Below are 20,399 nucleotides of genomic sequence, written 5' to 3' on the forward strand. Positions count from 1 at the left end.
ATTCAGTCATTTATGAATCAAACATTCAAGGAAATTACAGTAACGATTGCATTTTACTTTGTTTATAAACATTGGAGGGTGGCACAGAGTATATTTTATTTTTATTTAACCTTTATTTAACTAGGCAAGTAAGTTAAAAACAAATTCTTATTTACAATGACGGTTTACCCCGGCCAACGTTGGGCCAATTGTGCGCCGCCCTATGGGACTCCCAATCGCGGCCGGTTGTGATACATCCTGGAATCAAACTAGGGTGTCTGTAGTGACTTCTCAAGCACTGAGATGCAGTGCCTTAGATCGCTGCGCCACTCGGGAGCACGATTACCCCACTGATAATGTGAAATGGTTAATGTTAGGGTAAGGGTAGGGGTTAAGAAGTCATGGCAAGAAGGAATCCAGCTTTTGTCGAATTAATGTCAGATTTAACTTTTTGTAGCAGGTTAGGAGAATTTACGCAGCAGGTTAGGAGCATTAACATAGCAGGTTAGGAGAATTAGGTTAGGTTTATGAAAATGTTTAGGGTTAGCTAAAACGCCCCCTAAAAAACAACTTTTGAGGAGGATGTGATGTCACAAGACAATTAGTGTTGTTCCTGGGTGTAAAGAGCTGGAACACCACTGCCCACCAGAGATGGGTCTTTCATTCAGTTACATTACATTTTTTTCAGGCCTGCCAAACGATGTTACAGTAAATAGACATTACTGTGTGTGAATCACTTTAATTTACATTAGTTCATTTTATTTTGAAGATTACATTGTTCCTGGACCAGAGGGTTATATTCAAAATCCCAGTGTTGTGCAAACAACGCTGTCCTGTGCATTACTGCTGGACATGTCATCTAGTTTCACCATAGCACTTCTCTTTTCACTTTAATAATCCTCCAAGAAAGAACCCGATTTCATAAACACATAATGCAAAGAAAGTGAAATTTGTGTCAGCTGATGCTTTACAGAACGTTTTAATGCACTGTGGCGCGTGGAATAATATTATAGAATTTTGCCGCACTAAAAAAATATTTTTAGGAGACTGTTTCAATACGAGCTCAACGCACTTTTTTAAATAAAATGTTTTCCATAGGCTGATTGCTCCAAAATACCTTTACCGGTATAAACCTCATTGCAAGAGTCCAATGTATAATACGCCCCATACGTGACCACTATCAGCTGATTCGTGACGTTAAACACGGAAGGCGGAACTTGACAGCAAAACATGGTACATTTACTTGGCAAATTACCTTCTGAAGAATGTCAAAAAGTAAGAATAATTGAAAAGTGCAATCTTTACTGTAATTTCCTTGAATGTTTGATTCATAAATGTGCTGTATTTTGTCAGCACAGCCCTGGAGCTAGTCAATGCAACATCAGGAGAACCCTTGCATGCATTCACTTTTTACATAGCAACGGTGATATTTTTATTTTATATAACTAGGCAAGTCAGTTAAGAACAAATTCTTATTTACAATGACGGACTACCAAAAGGCATCCTGCGGGGACGGGGGCCTGGGATTTATTTTTATAAATGCAATATAAATATAGGACACAACACTACATAAAGAGAGACCTAAGGCGACAACATAGCAAGGCAGCAACACAGCATGGTAGCATCACAAAACAAAGTACAAACATTGGGCACAGACAACGGTCAACAAGGTAGAGACAACAATACATCACACAAAGCAGCCACAACTGTCAGTAAGAGTGTCCATGATTGAGTCTTTGAATGAAGAGATTGAGATAAAACTGTACAGTTTGTTGCAGCTAGCTGCAGCGAACCGAATAGAGGAGCGATATGTGAATGCTTCCGAAGTACAGCTGTTACAATTTAGACACTAAAGTGGCTCTTCTTTAGGATACACTTTTCCCATATCAATAACGAAGACAGTATCATACATGCCAACATTGTCCAGTTGCAGCGGGTTCTGCAAAAAACCCATGTTCATTAGGGTATTGAAGACATGTTTTGTATCGAGTGAGAAGTGCCACTTGCATATGTGTAGATCAGTGGCGGTCGATGCCGTTCATATATTTTTTTAATGAGTATTGCCTTATTTCTATTACAGCATATTGGATGACTGTCATTCATATTACATTCACTCAGTTCAATGTAACGTTTTTTAGATGTAGGCTACATACTACATGATAATACAATTTTCCCTATACCCATCATGAGGTTGCTACAACCTAGCCTATGAATGAACGTTTTTAACGTATGTGTACAGGTCGAAAGAAATTTGATTAATTAAGGTGACAGACATTGACACATTCAATACCGCCTTGCACACACTGGCCTGCAGATATAGTCAGCAAGCAGTTTAGCAGTTACCCTGGCTGGCCCCAGGGGCAATACATTAATAAAACCAAGTTCTAGTGTTGGATAGCCAGCTAGCTAACATAGCATCTTTCTCTGAGTAAGCTAAACTAACTTGCTACATTCCATAGCTAAGCAAGTGAAGAAAAATAAATAAATATAGCTATCTCTCTCTTGCTTCATTTTTTAAAGAAATGAATTTGTTCAACTATTGTCTTTCTCTCGCCGATTCAACCTCTTATCACATTTTATGCACTACAATGCTAGCTAGCTGTAGCTTATGCTTTCAGTACTACCTTGATTCTCCGATCCTTTGCTTGGGTGGGGAACTTTTCAGTTCATGCTGCAAGAACTGATAGGTTGGAGGACATCCTCTGGAAGTTGTCATAATTACTGTTTAAGTCTATGGAAGGGAATGAGAACCACGAGCCTACTAGAGTTTTTTTTTATCGATGTCAATGTACCCAGAGGAGGACAGAATTTAGCTGTCCTCCGGCTACACCATAGCGCTACCCTACAGAGTGCTGTTGAGGCTACTGTAGATCTTCATTGCAAAACAGTGTGTTTTAATCAATTATTTACTTCAAGGTTTTCACACACTGTTGCTGGTATTTTGGCCCGTTCCTCCATGCAGATCTCTAGAGCAGTGATGTTTTGGAGCTGTTGCTGGGCAACACGGACTTTCAACTCCCTCCAAAGATTTTCTATGGGGTTGAGATCTGGAGACTGGCTAGGCCACTCCAGGACTTTGATATGCTTCTTACGAAGCCACTACTTCGTTGCCCGGGCGGTGTGTTTGGGATCATTGTCATGCTGAAAGACCCAGCCACGTTTCATCTTCAATGCCCTTGCTGATGGAAGGAGGTTTTCGCTCAAAATCTCACGATACATGGCCCCATTCATTCTTTCCTTTACACGGATCAGTCATTCCTGGTCCCTTTGCAGAAAAACAGCCCCAAAGCATGATTTTTCCACCCCCATTTTTCACAGTAGGTATGGTGTTCTTTGGATGCAACTCAGCATTCTTTGTCCTCCAAACACAACGAGTTGAGTTTTTACCAAAAAGTTATATTTTGGTTTCATCTGACCATATGACATTCTCCCAATCTTCTTCTGGATCATCCAAATGCTCTCTAGCAAACTTCAGACGGGCCTGGACATGTACTGGCTTAAGCAGGGGGACACGTCTGGCACTGCAGGATTTGAGTCCCTGGCGGCGTAGTGTGTTACTGATGGTAGGCTTTGTTACTTTGGTCCCAGCTCTCTGCAGGTCATTCACTAGGTCCCTCCGTGTGGTTCTGGGATTTTTGCTCACCGTTCTTGTGATCATTTTAACACCACGGTGTGAGATCTTGCGTGGAGCCCCAGATCGAGGGAGATTATCAGTGGTCTTGTATGTCTTCCATTTCCTAATAATTGCTCCCACAGTTGATTTCTTCAAACCAAGCTGCTTACCTATTGCAGATTCAGTCTTCCCAGCCTGGTGCAGGTCTACAATTCTGTTTCTGGTGTCCTTTGACAGCTCTTTGGTCTTGGCCATAGTGGAGTTTGGAGTGTGACTGTTTGAGGTTGTGGACAGGTGTCTTTTATACTGATAACAAGTTCAAACAGGTGCCATTAATACAGGTAACGAGTGGAGGACAGAGGAGCCTCTTAAAAAAGAAGTTACAGGTCTGCGAGAGCCAGAAATCTTGCTTGTTTTTAGGTGACCAAATACTTATTTTCCACCATAATTTGCAAATAAATTCATGAAAAATCCTACAATGTGATTTTCTGGATTTTTTTCTTCTCATTTTGTCTGTCATAGTTGAAGTGTACCTATGATGAAAATTACAGGCCTCTCTCATCTTTCTATAAGTGGGAGAACTTTCACAATTGGTGGGTGACTAAATACTTTTTTGCCCCACTGTATTTAGTGTAATTTTATCTAAAAATAATAGCTTTTTTAATGTTTCACTATTTTATTTTTGCCATTCACTGAGGATAGTCCTCCCCTTCCTCCGCTGAGGAGCCTTCACTGGTGTAGCTCTTTGTTTTGGTCGCACTGTGTGACATGCTGTCATCTACTTCTACACAGGGCTGCGTAGCATAGATGCTGGGAAATAATAAGAATGTGTTCTACTTAGTGCTTTTCAAAGAACCTCAAAGCACACACAAATACATCTAATTTAGAAAAACAACATGAGATGGACAGTCATTAGCAGTGGTGTAAAATACTTAAACAACAATTCTTTAAGTACTTAAGTAGTTTTGGGGGGTGATCTGTAGGCCTACTTTACTATTTGTATTTTTTACAACTTTTACTTTTACTCTACTACATTCCTAAAGAAAATCATATATGTTTTACTCCATACATTTTTCCTTACATCCAAAAGTACTTCTCACATTTAGAATGCTCAGCATGAAAGGAAAATGGTCCAATTCACTCACTCATCAAGAGAACATCCCTGGTAATCCCTACTGCCTCTGATCTGGCAGACTCAATTAACACAAATGCTTATTTTGTAAAGAAGAGTGTTGGAGTGTGCCCCAAGAAAATTGTGCTGTTTGTTTGGCTTAATAGAAGGAATATGGCATTATTTGTTCTTTTGTTTTTGATACTTAAGTATATTTAAAACCCACATACTTTTAGACTTTTACTAGAGTATTATTTTACTGGTTGACTTTCACTTTGACTTGTCATTTTTTTGTGTCTTTACTTTTACTCAAGTATGACAATTGTGTACTTTTTCCACCACTGGTCATTAGAAAGTTCATGGCTTGAGTGATCATCTGAAGGAGGTGAATACTAGATGTGTGGTAGCTAACATGGCGAGGAACCTCTTCGTATGGCACAGAACATGGATTTTTCTGAATGTGTTCTCTGATTTTTGTAGAACCACATGCAACGAGGCACAGACAATTATTTGATATTTTGTAAGTTCTCAATTCAGGAAAAAAAGTATCACCAATAACAGGTTAATTGAAACCTTTCATGCTACACTTTACAGTAGCTAAGGTATAACGGCTGTAAGGAACCATTCACATATCACCTTTACAATGTGTAGCTACATAGCAACAGGCCATTGTAGGAGGAAAATGTCATTAATAAAATAAATTTTTCATTAGCTGGCACGCAAGAGGGGTCGATTTGGCAAAGTGTTTCATTGTTATAAGCACATGCTGAACCAACAATTGAACAGCAGAGGGAGCATGATGCTTGATTGTAAATACAAAGCATACAGATAAGGCGCTTACTCAAAAACACTATGACCGCCACACAAACATGGGCATGGCATTGTTTACTGACTTGTTTTGGGTAGATGGAATAAATCCCAGCATAGGCTACAAAAGGGCCGCAATACATTTTTTCACGACGATGATGATGATACACACTTTCTCTCCTCCAGCTATTACACTGGGTGGTAGACGGTGTGTGTGGGCGGGAGCCCCCTCGGATGGCAGACTACGGTAATATGTGGACCCTTGTAGAATGGATGGAGCTCCTCGACTCCCTCTCCTCTCTGTTCCGGCTCGCCGTGGGTAAGAAGACCCCAGACGAAGAGGTGAGACCATCGTCAGTGAGTTTGGAGCAGTCTTTTGAGTTTTTCATGAATGTTTGACTTTGTGTCATGTTCCATGCATGACTGGCCCTTGACTTAGATGTGAGGGGAGTTGGGTTTCTAAGATGTGCAATGCAGTGGCTCACTGGTTTGTGAGGGTTCTTTTGAATGTAAATGTTTTGACAGTTATATTGTGTTGGGCTCTTTAGTGTGTATTAGGTTTGTGTAGCGCCTCTTGACGGCTGCAATGTATTTTGTATACCGGCAGTGTATTGGATTTGTAAGGAGTGTGAAGAGTATTTGTTTTGGTCAATGTTTCTCAATCCATTCCCGAGGGATGCTCAGGGGGTGTACATTTTGATTGAACAATGGTCACCCCCTCTGTGAGGGCTGTAGTGTGTGGTATGTTGTGTTTTTGTTATGCCTGCAGAGTAGACAGTGGATTTGGGGTGTCAGGTGTATACACTATGTTGGTCTCAGGTTTCAGTGTGTTTGCCACTCCGGTGGAAGGCAGGTTTCAGACTCTGCTGGGATATCCCAGCAATCTGTTTTCTGACTCTTGACAGGATGGGCCATTGAAAGTTCAACCAGGCATCAGAGACTACTGTGTTCCCCTAGAATGTATCTTTGGCACGGCTTAGTAACATTTAATGCTAACACCCAGGCCTACATTTTTAATTGATAAACGTTACATACAGTGCCAGTTTATTATTATTTTTTACATTTTTTTAAACATTTTTAATATTTAAGGAGAGAAAAACAAGATCTCTTGATTGTAAAGGTCTACACACCCCTTTGTGGCACATATAAATAAGTTTAAAAAACAAGTATTTTATGAAAAAAATCACGCAATTACACTGAACAAAATAACAAAATGTCAATGATTTTACTGAGTTACAGTTAGGGTTGCACATTTTGGGGAATATTCATAGGTGGAAACTTTCTGTGGGAATTAATGGGAATGTATGCAAATTAATATTTATATCATTTGAATGTAATGTTTTTTGTATTGGATCTATTTACCATACAGAAACATACACATTTTACCTTTATCATAAGTAGACACAATTACAAATGATTAAATCCTTCCAATAGAAATTTTAAAAACTATATACACTGCTCAAAAAAATAAAGGGAACACTTAAACAACACAATGTAACTCCAAGTCAATCACACTTCTGTGAAATCAAACTATCCACTTAGGAAGCAACACTGAGTGACAATAAATTTCACATGCTGTGCAAATGGAATAGACAACAGGTGGAAATTATAGGCAATTAGCAAGACACCCCCAATAAAGGAGTGGTTCTGCAGGTGGTGACCGCAGACCACTTCTCAGTTCCTATGCTTCCTGGCTGATGTTTTGGTCACTTTTGAATGCTGGCGGTGCTTTCACTCGAGTGGTAGCATGAGACGGAGTCTACAACCCACACAAGTGGCTCAGGTAGTGCAGCTCATCCAGGATGGCACATCAATGCGAGCTGTGGCAAGAAGGTTTGCTGTGTCTGTCAGCGTAGTGTCTAGAGCATGGAGGCGCTACCAGGAGACAGGCCAGTACATCAGGAGACGTGGAGGAGGCTGTAGGAGGGCAACAACCCAGCAGCAGGACCGCTACCTCTGCCTTTGTGCAAGGAGGAGCAGGAGGAGCACTGCCAGAGCCCTGCAAAATGACCTCCAGCAGGCCACAAATGTGCATGTGTCTGCTCAAACGGTCAGAAACAGACTCCATGAGGGTGGTATGAGGGCCCGACGTCCACAGGTGGTGTTTGTGCTTACAGCCCAACACCGTGCAGGACGTTTGGCATTTGCCAGTAAACACCAAGATTGACAAATTCGCTACTGGTGCCCTGTGCTCTTCATAGATGAAAGCAAGTTCACACTGAGCACATGTGACAGACGTGACAGAGTCTGGAGACGCCGTGGAGAACGTTCTGCTGCCTGCAACATCCTCCAGCATGGGTCAGTCATGGTGTGGGGTGGCATTTCTTTTGGGGGCCATACAGCCCTCCATGTGCTCGCCAGAGGTAGCCTGACTGCCATTAGGTACCGAGATGAGATTATCAGACCCCTTGTGAGACCATATGTTGGCCCTGGGTTCCTCCTAATGCAAGACAATGCTCGACCTCATGTGGCTGGAGTGTGTCAGCAGTTCCTGCAAGAGGAAGGCATTGATGCTATGGACTGGCCCGCCCATTCCCCAGACCTGAATCCAATTGACCACATCTAGGACATCATGTCTCGCTCCATCCACCAACGCCACGTTGGCGGATGCTTTAGTCCAGGTCTGGGAGGAGATCACCCAGGAGACCACCCGCCACCTCATCGGGAGCATGCCCAGGCGTTGTAGGGAGGTCATACAGGGACGTGGAGGCCACACACACTACTGAGTCTCATTTTGACTTGTTTTAAGGACATTACATCAAAGTTGGATCAGCCTGTAGTGTGGTTTTCCACTTTAATTTTGAGTGTGACTCCAAATCCAGACCTCCATGGGTTGATAAATTTGATTTCCATTGATAATTTTTGTGTGATTTTGAAGTATTTAATAAGAATATTTCATTCATTCAGATCTAGGATGTGTTATTTTAGTGTTCCCTTTATTTTTTTGAGCAGTGTAGTTACGAAACAAACTTGAATTAAATTGAGTTGACTCTTCACATGGGGTGATTTTGCTGAATAACCAAAGAAAGGGAATATTGAATGATCCCCAATGATCCATCGTATCTCCCAAAAACATTTTCAACATACATCTGTAAAATGATAGTCTATAAACTAAAGCTTTGGTTGTCGTCTTCTCAGGTTTGCATGTTTTCTCCCTGGACCTCCTCAATGTCCAGCTCTTGAACATCAGACTCTGAGGCCTCATCTTCACTGTCACTTTCCAACCTTGTTGAGGATGGCTCGTTGTCAGGCTCAAAAAAAATCTAATTTGCCCGGATGGCCACCAATCTTTCAACCCTTGTATTGGTCAGCCTGTTGCGTGCTTTGGTGTGTGTGTTCCCAAACAAGGATGATGGAGGCAACAGGGGAAAGAGCCTCAGAGCCACAAAGTCCCTTCCACCAGGTGGCTGATGATATATGTTGGCACGACATATATGTTGGCACAATATACCATATTTCATCTCAATCCCAAAGCCCTTGCTTGGAAGTGTACTTTGCCAGACTGCCAAGAACCTTGCCCTCATCCAGGCCAAGGTGGTAAGACACGATAGTGATGCCACCATAGGCTTTGTTGATCTCTGCACCAGACAGGATGCTCTTGCTAGCATACTTGGGGTTCACAACGTATGCTGTGGCGTGAATGGACTTCAGGCAGAAGTCTTCGTGCTTTTTGATGTATTTCAGAACTGCAGTTTCCTCTGCTTGGAGCAACAGTGAAGTGGGCAGGCCAGTACAGATTTCTTCTCAAGCAGAGTCTGAACATCAGACAGTATGGCATTGTCTCCCTCAATCTGTGAAATGGCTTCTGTTATAGGTTTCAGGAGTTTCAGGCTGCTTACCACTCTCCCAAAATAAATAATCCAGGAGGATCCTCTTGATGGGGCTGTCCATATCAGCAGACTGTGATTTGGCCATTTCTTGGAGAGACTCCTTCCCCTCCAGGAGACTGTCAAACATGATGACAACCCCCCCCCAACATGTGTTGCTGGGCAGCTTCAATGTGGTGCTCTTATTCTTCTTACTTTGCTTGGTGAGGTAGATTGCTGTTATAACTTGATGACCCTTCACATATCTAACCATTTCCTTAGCTCTCTTGTAGAGTGTATCCATTGTTTTCAGTGCTATGATGTCCTTGAGGAGCAGATTCAATGCATGAGCAGCACAGCCAATGGGTGTGATGTGAGGGTAGGACTCCACTTTAGACCAAGCAGCCCTCATGTTCACAGCATTGTCTGTCACCAGTGCAAATACGTTCTGTGGCCCAAGGTCATTGATTGCCTTCAGCTCATTTGCAATGTAGAGACCGGTGTGTCTGTTGTCCCTTGTGACTGTGCTCTTGTAGAATACTGGTTGAGGGGTGGAGATGATGTAGTTAATTATTCCTTGCCCACTAACATTTGACCACCCATCAGAGATGATTGCAATACAGTCTGCTTTCTCTATGATTTGCTTGACCTTCACTTGAACTCTGTTGAACTCTGCATCCAGCAAATTAGTAGATAAAGCATGTCTGGTTGGAGGGGTGTATGCTGGGCGAAGAACAATCAGAAATCTCTTCCAATACACATTGCCTGTGAGCATCAGAGTTGAACCAGTTGCATACACAGCTCAAGCATCAGCATTTCTCTGACTACGTTCCTCCATTGAGTCAAAAACACTTCTGATTCCAGGACCATGAGCTTTTGCTATCAATAAGGTGTCTGATTAATAATTTTCACCTCGAATAGAAGTAGAGGGACTTTTGTCAGAGGTTGACTGTTGTGAGTGCTGAGGGAACTTAATGCACTTGGCCAGATGATTCTGTATCTTTGTTGTTTTCTTCACATATGATTTGGCATAGTATTTGCAAATGTACACAGCTTTTCCTTCTACATTAGTTGCAGTGAAATGTCTCAACACATCAGACAGTGCCCGTGGCATTTTCCTGTAAAGATTAGAAAAAAATGAGTAAAACAATTAATGAATACAATTCCATGTACAGATAGATTAAATAACTCCTTTGTAAGATAAATGTTTTAAAATTAAACATGTATGGAAGTAGGTGAATTAACACTCCTCAGTTAGCAGGCTCTATCTAGCACGCTAAAACCCACATGGTAGCAAGAACTAACTAGCATAAATTGTTAACAAGTTAGAAATAAGTTAGATTTAAACACACTTATAAAATATATTCACCCAACCCAGTATTGTAATCAAAACTTACCAGAAAGCATGTAGTCCTTGGCTCAGACAGTGTAGTAGTGTGGGCTCAATAGCATCTCATTCGTGTGCAAGATCTTGAGAATCAGCTGTAGGTGATGGAAGAGTGCACTGCACATGTGATGGAAGAATGCACTGTGCATGCAGAGGGTTGTAATTCCATTGCATTGGGGATAGTTTAACCAAAATATGTGAAAAGACCTAGAATTGCGTTATGTGTATCCCACAAAAAAGGTTCACTGTTATAAGCTAACTTTTTTGATGAATTTAAACAAAATTCCCCAAATTCCCGGGCTTAACTTCTCATGGAAAATTTCCGGGGGAATTCTGGAAATTTACCAGAACGTTTCCGACCCTTTGCAACCTTAGTTACAGTTCATATAAGGAAATCAGTCAATTGAAATGTGTTCATTAGGTCCTAATCTATGGATTTCACATGACTGGGAATACAGGTATGCATTTTTTGGTCACAGATACCTTTAAAAAAAAAGTAGGGCTGTGAATCAGAATCAGTCAGTGTCTGGTGTGACCACCATTTTCCTCATGCAGCGTGTCACATCTCCTTCTCATAGAGTTGATCAGGCTGCTGATTGTGGCCTGTGAAATGGTGTCCCACACCTCTTCAATGGCTGTGCGAAGTTTCTGGATATTGACGGGAACTGGAACACACTGTTTTACACGTTCATCCAGAGTATCCCAAACATGCTTAATGGGTGACATGTCTGGTGAGTGTGCAGGCCATAGAAGAACTGGGACATTTTCAGTATCCAGGAATTGTGTACACATCTTTGCGACATGGGACCGTGCTTTATCATGCTGAAACATGTGGTGATGTCGGCGGATGAAAGGCACGACAATGGGCCTCACATTATCTCTGTGCATTCAAATTACCATCGATAAAATGCAATTGTGTTCGTTGTACGTAGCTTATGCCTTCCCATACCATAATCCCACCTCCACCATGGGGCACTCTGTTCACAACGTTGACATCAGTAAACCGCTCGCCCACACAACGCCATACAGGTACATTGGAAACCGGAATTCGTCCACGAAGAGCACACTTCGGTGGCCACTGGCATGCTGGAGAAGGTGAGCATTTGCCCACTGAAGTCGGTTATGCCGCCAAACTGCTGTCAGGTCAAGACCCGGGTGAGGATGGCGAGCACTCAGATGAGCTTCCCCGAGATGGTTTCTGACAGTTTATGTAGAAATTCTTCAGTTATGCAAACCCACAGTTTCATCAGCTGTCCGGGAAGCTGGTCTCAGACGATCCTTCAGGTGAAGAAGCCGGATATGGAGGTCCTGGGCTGGCGTGGTTACACCTGGTCTGCGGTTGTAAGGCCGGTTGGATGTACTACCAAATTCTCTAAAATAACATTGGAGAAAGCATATGGTATCGAAATTAACATTCAATTATCTGGCAACGGCTTTGGTGGATATTCCTGCTGTCAGCATGTCAATTGCACGCTCCCTCAAAACTTGAGACATCTGTGGCTTTGTGTTTTGTGACAACTTCACATTTTAGTGTGGCCTTTTATTGTTTCCAGCACAAGGTGCACCTGTGTAATGATCATGCGGTTTAATCAGCGTTTTGATTAGCCACACCTGTCAGGTGGATGGACCAACACTTTGTGTTGCATTTATATTTTTGTCCAGTGTAGTTTCGTTTGTGCAAAAGTAATAGTGGGAAAAATAGATGGGATCATTTTTGAATAAGTTCCTCTTTCTGAGTAATTTTCAAACAGATTTAACCTCCAAGCCACCAAGTGCTTTAAAAATGTGTATATAGTTACAGATCAGGTGAAGGTGATGAAACAATTCCAAAATGCCATAATAACCATTTGAATATGGACAAGTATGGCAATTAAGCTGTTGATGGTGTTACATACAGTGCCTTGCGAAAGTATTCGGCCCCCTTGAACTTTGCGACCTTTTGCCACATTTCAGGCTTCAAACATAAAGATATAAAACTGTATTTTTTTGTGAAGAATCAACAACAAGTGGGACACAATCATGAAGTGGAACGACATTTATTGGATATTTCAAACTTTTTTTAACAAATCAAAAACTGAAAAATTGGGCGTGCTAAATTATTCAGCCCCTTTACTTTCAGTGCAGCAAACTCTCTCCAGAAGTTCAGTGAGGATCTCTGAATGATCCAATGTTGACCTAAATGACTAATGATGATAAATACAATCCACCTGTGTGTAATCAAGTCTCCGTATAAATGCACCTGCACTGTGATAGTCTCAGAGGTCCGTTAAAAGCGCAGAGAGCATCATGAAGAACAAGGAACACACCAGGCAGGTCCGAGATACTGTTGTGAAGCAGTTTAAAGCCGGATTTGGATACAAAAAGATTTCCCAAGCTTTAAACATCCCAAGAAGCACTGTGCAAGCGATAATATTGAAATGGAAGGAGTATCAGACCACTGCAAATCTACCAAGACCTGGCCGTCCCTCTAAACTTTCAGCTCATACAAGGAGAAGACTGATCAGAGATGCAGCCAAGAGGCCCATGATCACTCTGGATGAACTGCAGAGATCTACAGCTGAGGTGGGAGACTCTGTCCATAGGACAACAATCAGTCGTATATTGCACAAATCTGGCCTTTATGGAAGAGTGGCAAGAAGAAAGCCATTTCTTAAAGATATCCATAAAAAGTGTCGTTTAAAGTTTGCCACAAGCCACCTGGGAGACACACCAAACATGTGGAAGAAGGTGCTCTGGTCAGATGAAACCAAAATTGAACTTTGTGGCCACAATGCAAAACGTTATGTTTGGCGTAAAAGCAACACAGCTCATCACTCTGAACACACCATCCCCACTGTCAAACATGGTGGTGGCAGCATCATGGTTTGGGCCTGCTTTTCTTCAGCAGGGACAGGGAAGATGGTTAAAATTGATGGGAAGATGGATGGAGCCAAATACAGGACCATTCTGGAAGAAAACCTGATGGAGTCTGCAAAAGACCTGAGACTGGGACGGAGATTTGTCTTCCAACAAGACAATGATCCAAAACATAAAGCAAAATCTACAATGCAATGGTTCAAAAATAAACATATCCAGGTGTTAGAATGGCCAAGTCAAAGTCCAGACCTGAATCCAATCGAGAATCTGTGGAAAGAACTGAAAACTGCTGTTCAAAAATGCTCTCCATCCAACCTCACTGAGCTCGAGCTGTTTTGCAAGGAGGAATGGGAAAAAACTTCAGTCTCTCGATGTGCAAAACTAATAGAGACATACCCCAAGCGAAAGTATTAACTTAAGGGGGCTGAATAATTTTGCACGTCCAATTTTTCAGTTTTTGATTTGTAAAAAAAGTTTGAAATATCCAATAAATGTCGTTCAACTTCATGATTGTGTCCCACTTGTTGTTGATTCTTCACAAAAAAATACAGTTTTATATCTTTATGTTTGAAGCCTGAAATGTGGCAAAAGTTCGCAGGGGGCCGAATACTTTCGCAAGGCACTGTATCAACTGGGTGCTGAGAGGATCTGTCAGTCCTTCCTAACAGAGCTATGGGAGAGAATGAGAACTGCTCAGAGATGTCACTATAAGGCCAAAGGTGATTTTAAAACAGACACTGAGTTCATTTGCTGAGCTGTGAGAACTGTGGATGGATTAGCAACATTGCGTCCATTTCCCATTACTGACCTGTATGACAGTGGAAAGAAGAAAGCATGTGCTAATAAAATCCATTCCAAATCATCCTTCCTGTTTGCAAAATGGTCATTTAAGTAATACTTTGAGAACGTAACAAATAAATGAACTTTTTTGCAAAAACTTTCGGTTTAGGGCAAATCCAACACGACACATCACCGAGTGAACCTTCCATATTTTCAAGAATTGTGGCGGTATCATCATGTTATGTTATTATTGTCACCGGCAGGGATTGTGGAGTTTTGTCAGGACCAAAATAAATATGAAAAACGTAGTATTCTGAAGACCTCACACTAGGATATAGATTTATGTTTGAGGGCAACAAATGATAAAGCCAAAGACACACGAGTGGCCTTCCATGAGGTGTTCAGTGATTCTGAGTCGTCTAGTCTCAACCCTGACTTAAATCTGTGTGAAAATCAGTGACCATACTGGAATATTGCTGTCCATCAATGATCTACAACCAAATTGAATGAGCTTGATCAATTTTGACAAGAATAATGGATAGATGTTGCCCTAAGGGCTGTGCAAAGTTGGCGGGACCTTTATTCAAAATAATTTTCAGCTGTAATTTCTGCCAAAAGTACTTCCATCAAGTATTAACTCAAGTCAGGGGTGTGAAGACCTACTAAATAAATAAATCTTCAATTAAAAAATAAATAATATTTCTTTCACTTTGAAAGTTTGAATTAGGCTGTCAATCAGTGGGGTAAAATCCCAATTTAATCTATTTTTTTAGATTTTAATTTAAGGGACCAAAATCTGACAACTGTGTAAAGGTTGTGTAGACTTTCTCTAGGGACTATATGAGTTAATTTAGTAGCAAAGTTATTTCAGTAGCGAGTTATTGACAATACTAATGAAATATTACAGGGACATAGACTCATCTGTTTCAGTTGCGAAACTAAATGTTTTATGTGTAAATAGAATTACAGGCAGACTGAAACAAGACCAGCCATTTGATATTCATTGCACAATCACCAGGAGCTGTGGCACAAGATGGGAACGACGAGCTGCGGAACATATTTACAAAAGTCATGTTGTATTAATAAATATTGTACGTCCAGTGTTGACAGTTTGTGTATCGTGTATTTAATGTAGGCCAATGTGCAGGTAACTGCCAAAATAAAGGAAACACCAACATAAAGCGTCTAAATAGGGCGTTGGGCTATTAAGCCGCCAGAACAGCTTCAATGCTCCTTGGCATATATTTGACTAGTGTCTGGAAATATATTGGAGGGATATGACACCATTCTTCAATGAGAAATTCTACACTTTGGTGTTTTGTTGAGGGTAGTGGAAAATGCTGTCTCAGGCGCGGCTCCAGAATCTCCCGTAAGTGTTCAATTGGGTAGAGGTCTGGTGACACACATTCTTTAAACCCTCTATGCTCTACAAATTCACTGAGATGTATTCTAGCAATGGTACCGAAAATAATGGGCAACTGGTATTTTAAAATATGACCCTAAGCATGACTCTTGCTCTAATTAATTGCTCTATACCTGTGTGGAAGCACCTGCTTTCAATATATTTATATATTTTGTATCCCTCATTTACTGAAGTGTTTCCTTTATTTTGGCAGTTACCTGTACCATCCCACACAAGTTATTTTGAATTTGAACTGTGTAGTTTGCCAATAAAATTGAATATACAGTATGCGAGTATGAGTGATTTATTGATTACTGCAACTGCCAACCTCTTCTGCTTTGGGCAGGTGCTGGCATCATTGGCAGACGTGGGCAGTGGGTATGGGGAGGCTGTGCTGACTGTCCTGAGGGCCAGACGAGAGGAGATCCGTCAGGCGCTGGTGGAGAGGACCAATAACGTGTCCAGCTCTACCCTCCAGGATTTTGACTGGCAGATAAAGGTGAATTCCCTGCACTACAGTGAGGAGACAACAATCTCAGTTTGATTTGGAAACTGATTGGTCAGGACTCCCATGAAAAAAAAAATATATATATTTTTATCTCAAAGGAATATCTTGGTTAAATACAGGTCAAATGAAAAAAGTGTTTTTACTTAGTATGCAGAAATTATGTGAGAAATTATGCTTTATCAGTCATTGATTTGGGGTGAAATACTGAGTTGTATGGTTCACTACCTATCTACGACTGCTACCACAATGATTTCTATACATTTGAATCCTAAGCCTTTCTCTCGCTCTCTGTTTCTCTGTTCAGCTGGCATTGTCCAGCGATAAGATCTCATTTCTCCATACCCCTCTACTCAACCTCCATTTGGATGTGAAGGAGAATGGTGCCCTGAAGCCTTTGTCTGTCGAGATGAACAGAGAGGAATTACAAACACTCATCAGCTCATTGGAGGCTGCCAATAAGGTACAATCTTCGGGGGGACACGTGCATGCACTTATACACAAATTATTAGGGTATTGACTTGTGTGCGTCATTGCCGATCGAATGCGTTTGTGTTTGTCCAATGTTTCAGTGGTGCATAGTTATGCAAAGCATGTGTGTGAGTGCTTGCATGTATGCGTGTGTGTGTGTGTGTGTGTGTGTGTGTGTATTTGAGTTTGACCAGCATCAGTGGAGGGTATGATTTGGATGGGTTGAGAACAGTTTTCATGGCAGTTCCACCAATAGTCTAATATCATTACACCTACTGATGTCAGAGGCGCAAGAGCCTGTGATTTCTGCCAGCCATTGTGCCTTCATTCACTTAATGTTTTTTCCCCCAGTCTCTCCATATTCCCTGTCGTAGAATACATTTGTATGTATATTACAGGAGTGCTTTTATACAGAAACATATTCGTATCCCAACTGCAGTTCATAGTCTGAATGTACACTCCTCCCACAAGTCTCCAGAAAACTTGTGTTTTGGGACCGAGAGTTACCTTTTCATTAAAACGTTAGAGGACAAAAGGTCCTAGCGTGTGAGGAACATGTTTGCTGGCCTCAAATGCTAGTCAGCTAGCTAATATTTAGAAGCAAATGTAAAATTGTTTAGCGAGTCATGCTAACCCGTTGCAATTCGTTTAGTGTTGATTGCTAGCTACAGATGTTAGCTGGCTAGTTAGCTACAATAGTTAGCTACAGCCATCAGTTGTTGTGTTATCATATTTTGCCTATTCCACCGTTTGTAAAAGGCATACTGGCATTTGAATATAGCACAGGAATAGGGAATCTAGACACACTGTGGACACGATAGACACATTTAAATGTACACTATCGTTCAAAAGTTTGGGGTAACCTAATGTCCTTGTTTTTGAAAGAAAAACAACATTTCTTGAACATTAAAATAACAACAAATTGATCAGAATTACAGTGTAGACATTGTTAATATTGTAAATGACTACTGTAGCTGGAAACAACAGATTTTTTTATGGAATATCTACATAGGCCTATTATCAGCAACCATCACTCCTGTGTTCCAATGGCACGTTGTGTTAGCTAATCCAAGTTTATCATTTTAAAAGGCTAATTGATCATTAGAAAAGCCCTTTTCAGTTATGTTAGCACAGCTGAAACCTATTGTGCTGATTTAAAGAAGCAATACAACTGGCCTCCTTAAGACTAGTTGAGTATCTGGAGCATCAGCATTTGTGGGTTCGATTACAGGCTCAAAATGTCCAGGAACAAAGGACTTTCTTCTGAAACTCAACAGTCTATTCTTGTTCTGAGAAATGAAGGCTATTCCCTACGAGATATTGCCAAGGAGTCGCCTCTTCACTGTTGACATTGAGACTGGTGTTTTGCGGGTACTATTTAATGATGCTGCCAGTTGAGGACTTATGGCGTGTCTGTTTCTCAAACTAGACACACTAATGTACTTGTCCTCTTGCTCAGTTGTGGTTAGAGCCAGTTTGCGCTGTTATGTGAAGGGAGTGGTACACAGCATTGTACGAGATCTTCAGTTTCTTGGCAATTTCTCGCATGGAATAGACTGATAGTTTCAGAAGAAAGTTCTTTGTTTCTGGCCATTTTCAGCCAGAATGCTCCAGATACTCAACTAGTCTAAAGAAGGCCAGTTGTATTGCTTCTTTAATCAGCACAACAGGTTTCAGCTGTGCTAACATAATTGCAAAAGGGTTTTCTAATGATCGATTAGCCTTTTAAAATGATAATCTTGGATTAGCGTACACAACGTGCCATTGGAACACAGGAGTGATGGTTGCTGATAATGGGCCTCTGTACGCCTATGTAAATATTCTGTAAAAAAATATGCCATTTCCAGCTCCAATAGTCATTTACAACATTAACAATATCTACACTATTTCTGATCAATTTGATGTTATTTTAATGGACAAAAAAAAGTTGCTTTTCTTTCAAAAACAAGGACATTTCTAAGTGACCCCAAACCTTTGAACAATAGTGTAAGTATAGATGCATGACTCATTCGGAATTCCATAAACAGAACTCTATGATCAGAATACTAAAGCTGCGTGAACTGTCAAGTCTAGACACGGCCCTAGAGAGCCCTTCTCCTATATATACACTGATCTTTTCTTTGACAGCATAGGCCTCAAAGGTACTGCCTATCTCCAGTTTAAAGTAGTCAACTTATTATTCTACTTTTGAGTTTATTGGCAGTTTGTAAATAAACAAAAATTGGTCATAACAGCTACCGTGATGGAGTGTGTATCGCCTGAACAGGTATAAAGCCAATGTTGGTGATATACTGCAACCTGCAGTTATGGATTGTTTGCCTAGGAATGTAATTCATTGGCTGACCGCCTCCTGCTGATCTGGGTTCTTTCTAGAGCCCGACCGATATATCGGTTCACCGATATTAGCCTTTTAAAGCTATATGAGTATTGGCTGATAACTCCACTGATGGCCTCTATTCAATAAATAGGATGAAAAAAGGGAATCTCATGCTTATCTGAACACTTTCTGCCATTCTCATGATGTGTCATTATTGTTAAAATGTGTGATATCAACATTTGAAGCATAGTTATTGGACAATTGCTCTTCTGGGTGGCAATTTGAAAACAGTGTGGGGAAAATTACACTTTTTCAGTTCCCTGCTGTTATCGGCAGATATATTGGTAAGTTTTGCCCCTCAAAAAATCAGAATCGGTATCGGACCCCAAAAATCATATAATTCGGGCTCTAATCCTTTCTTAACCCATAGTAAATCCCACCAAGTTGACGACTTTAAAATGGTGGAAGCCCTCAATGGTGCTGTCTATGCTAATGCAGGATTTGTGGCACAAGAGCTCTCTATCCATCTCTATGTGCACACTTTACCTCTGTGTGTGTATCCTGACAGTGTGTGTGTTTGTGACCTTACAGGTGGTACTACAGCTGAAGTGATGGCGTCGATGGACATTTCACTGTGCCCTTTTATTTATGGCTCTTATTAAGGGGACATCATAGAGGGACACTGAGCTATGATGCAGGGGAACAACTCTTAGCCTTCAACCCACTCGGCACTGATTCCTTACGCCTCGATCACACCTACAGCGTCATTGCACAAAATGAAACACAGCAACATCTGGATATGTGTGCAACAAAAGTTCAACATTCACCTTCTGCTACCATTTCTATCAATCCTTCTACACATATAATTTGATGCATACGTTTGATAAATCCAACCAATGCACCACACAGAACGCACTGTGACTGCCTCTGCAACGCAATGCTGCAAGGCACATGCAGTGTTCCATTGGAAATGAATGTACTTCTGGTGTACCAAAACGCAACGATGCTGTCTGTGTGAATGAAAAGCATTGAATTTGTATAAGCATGGGATAGTGGGTGTTGCACCATATTCCTTTTCTTCAATTTCTTTTAAATCCATGAGGGGGAGTGAATGAGTGCACATTTTGGGGAGAAGGTTAGAGAATTGTACTGCAGCCTGAGATCTATTCCCATGACTGCAGCAGTCTTTTTTGTTGTACTTGTTGTTTTGCTGTTTTTTTGTTGTTGTAATCCATTCCATTACTGTATATAAAAAATGAATGTTTAACCTTTATTTGACCTTTTCTTCAATGGAATGCATTTTAGAGCTCTTGGCTGTCTCCATACTCTGAAATGTCTTCATCTCTTTGTTTCTTGTCCTTCCTG

General features: G+C 41.1%; 1 protein-coding gene across 2 annotated transcripts; it reads left to right on the top strand.

Annotated features, from left to right (window-relative positions):
* The first annotated feature begins 1,167 nt into the window (after positions 1 to 1,167).
* On the top strand, positions 1,168 to 20,305 carry LOC135508087 (COMM domain-containing protein 8-like). 2 transcript variants are annotated; one of them, XM_064928026.1, is made up of 5 exons: positions 1,168 to 1,254; positions 5,697 to 5,867; positions 16,088 to 16,240; positions 16,554 to 16,709; positions 19,626 to 20,305. In XM_064928026.1, exons 1-5 carry the CDS (start codon positions 1,210 to 1,212, stop codon positions 19,644 to 19,646), a joined length of 546 nt encoding a protein of 181 aa, XP_064784098.1. In that variant the 5' UTR covers positions 1,168 to 1,209; the 3' UTR covers positions 19,647 to 20,305. The 2 variants fall into 2 exon arrangements, with proteins under 2 accessions (XP_064784098.1, XP_064784099.1); XM_064928027.1 differs by having other exon boundaries at positions 5,697 to 5,852.
* Positions 20,306 to 20,399: the final 94 nt, after the last annotated feature.

Source organism: Oncorhynchus masou, chromosome 21 (assembly GCF_036934945.1).
Source record: "Oncorhynchus masou masou isolate Uvic2021 chromosome 21, UVic_Omas_1.1, whole genome shotgun sequence".
NCBI lineage: Eukaryota > Metazoa > Chordata > Actinopteri > Salmoniformes > Salmonidae > Oncorhynchus > Oncorhynchus masou.

Excerpts from the sequence above, each read along its gene's own strand:
- LOC135508087 (XM_064928026.1), top strand. The coding sequence starts at position 1,210 with ATGGTACATTTACTTGGCAAATTACCTTCTGAAGAATGTCAAAAA. Across the intron at positions 1,255-5,696 it reads CTTCTGAAGAATGTCAAAAA|CTATTACACTGGGTGGTAGA; the intron begins GTAAGAATAATT and ends TCTCTCCTCCAG. Across the intron at positions 16,241-16,553 it reads ATTTTGACTGGCAGATAAAG|CTGGCATTGTCCAGCGATAA; the intron begins GTGAATTCCCTG and ends TTCTCTGTTCAG.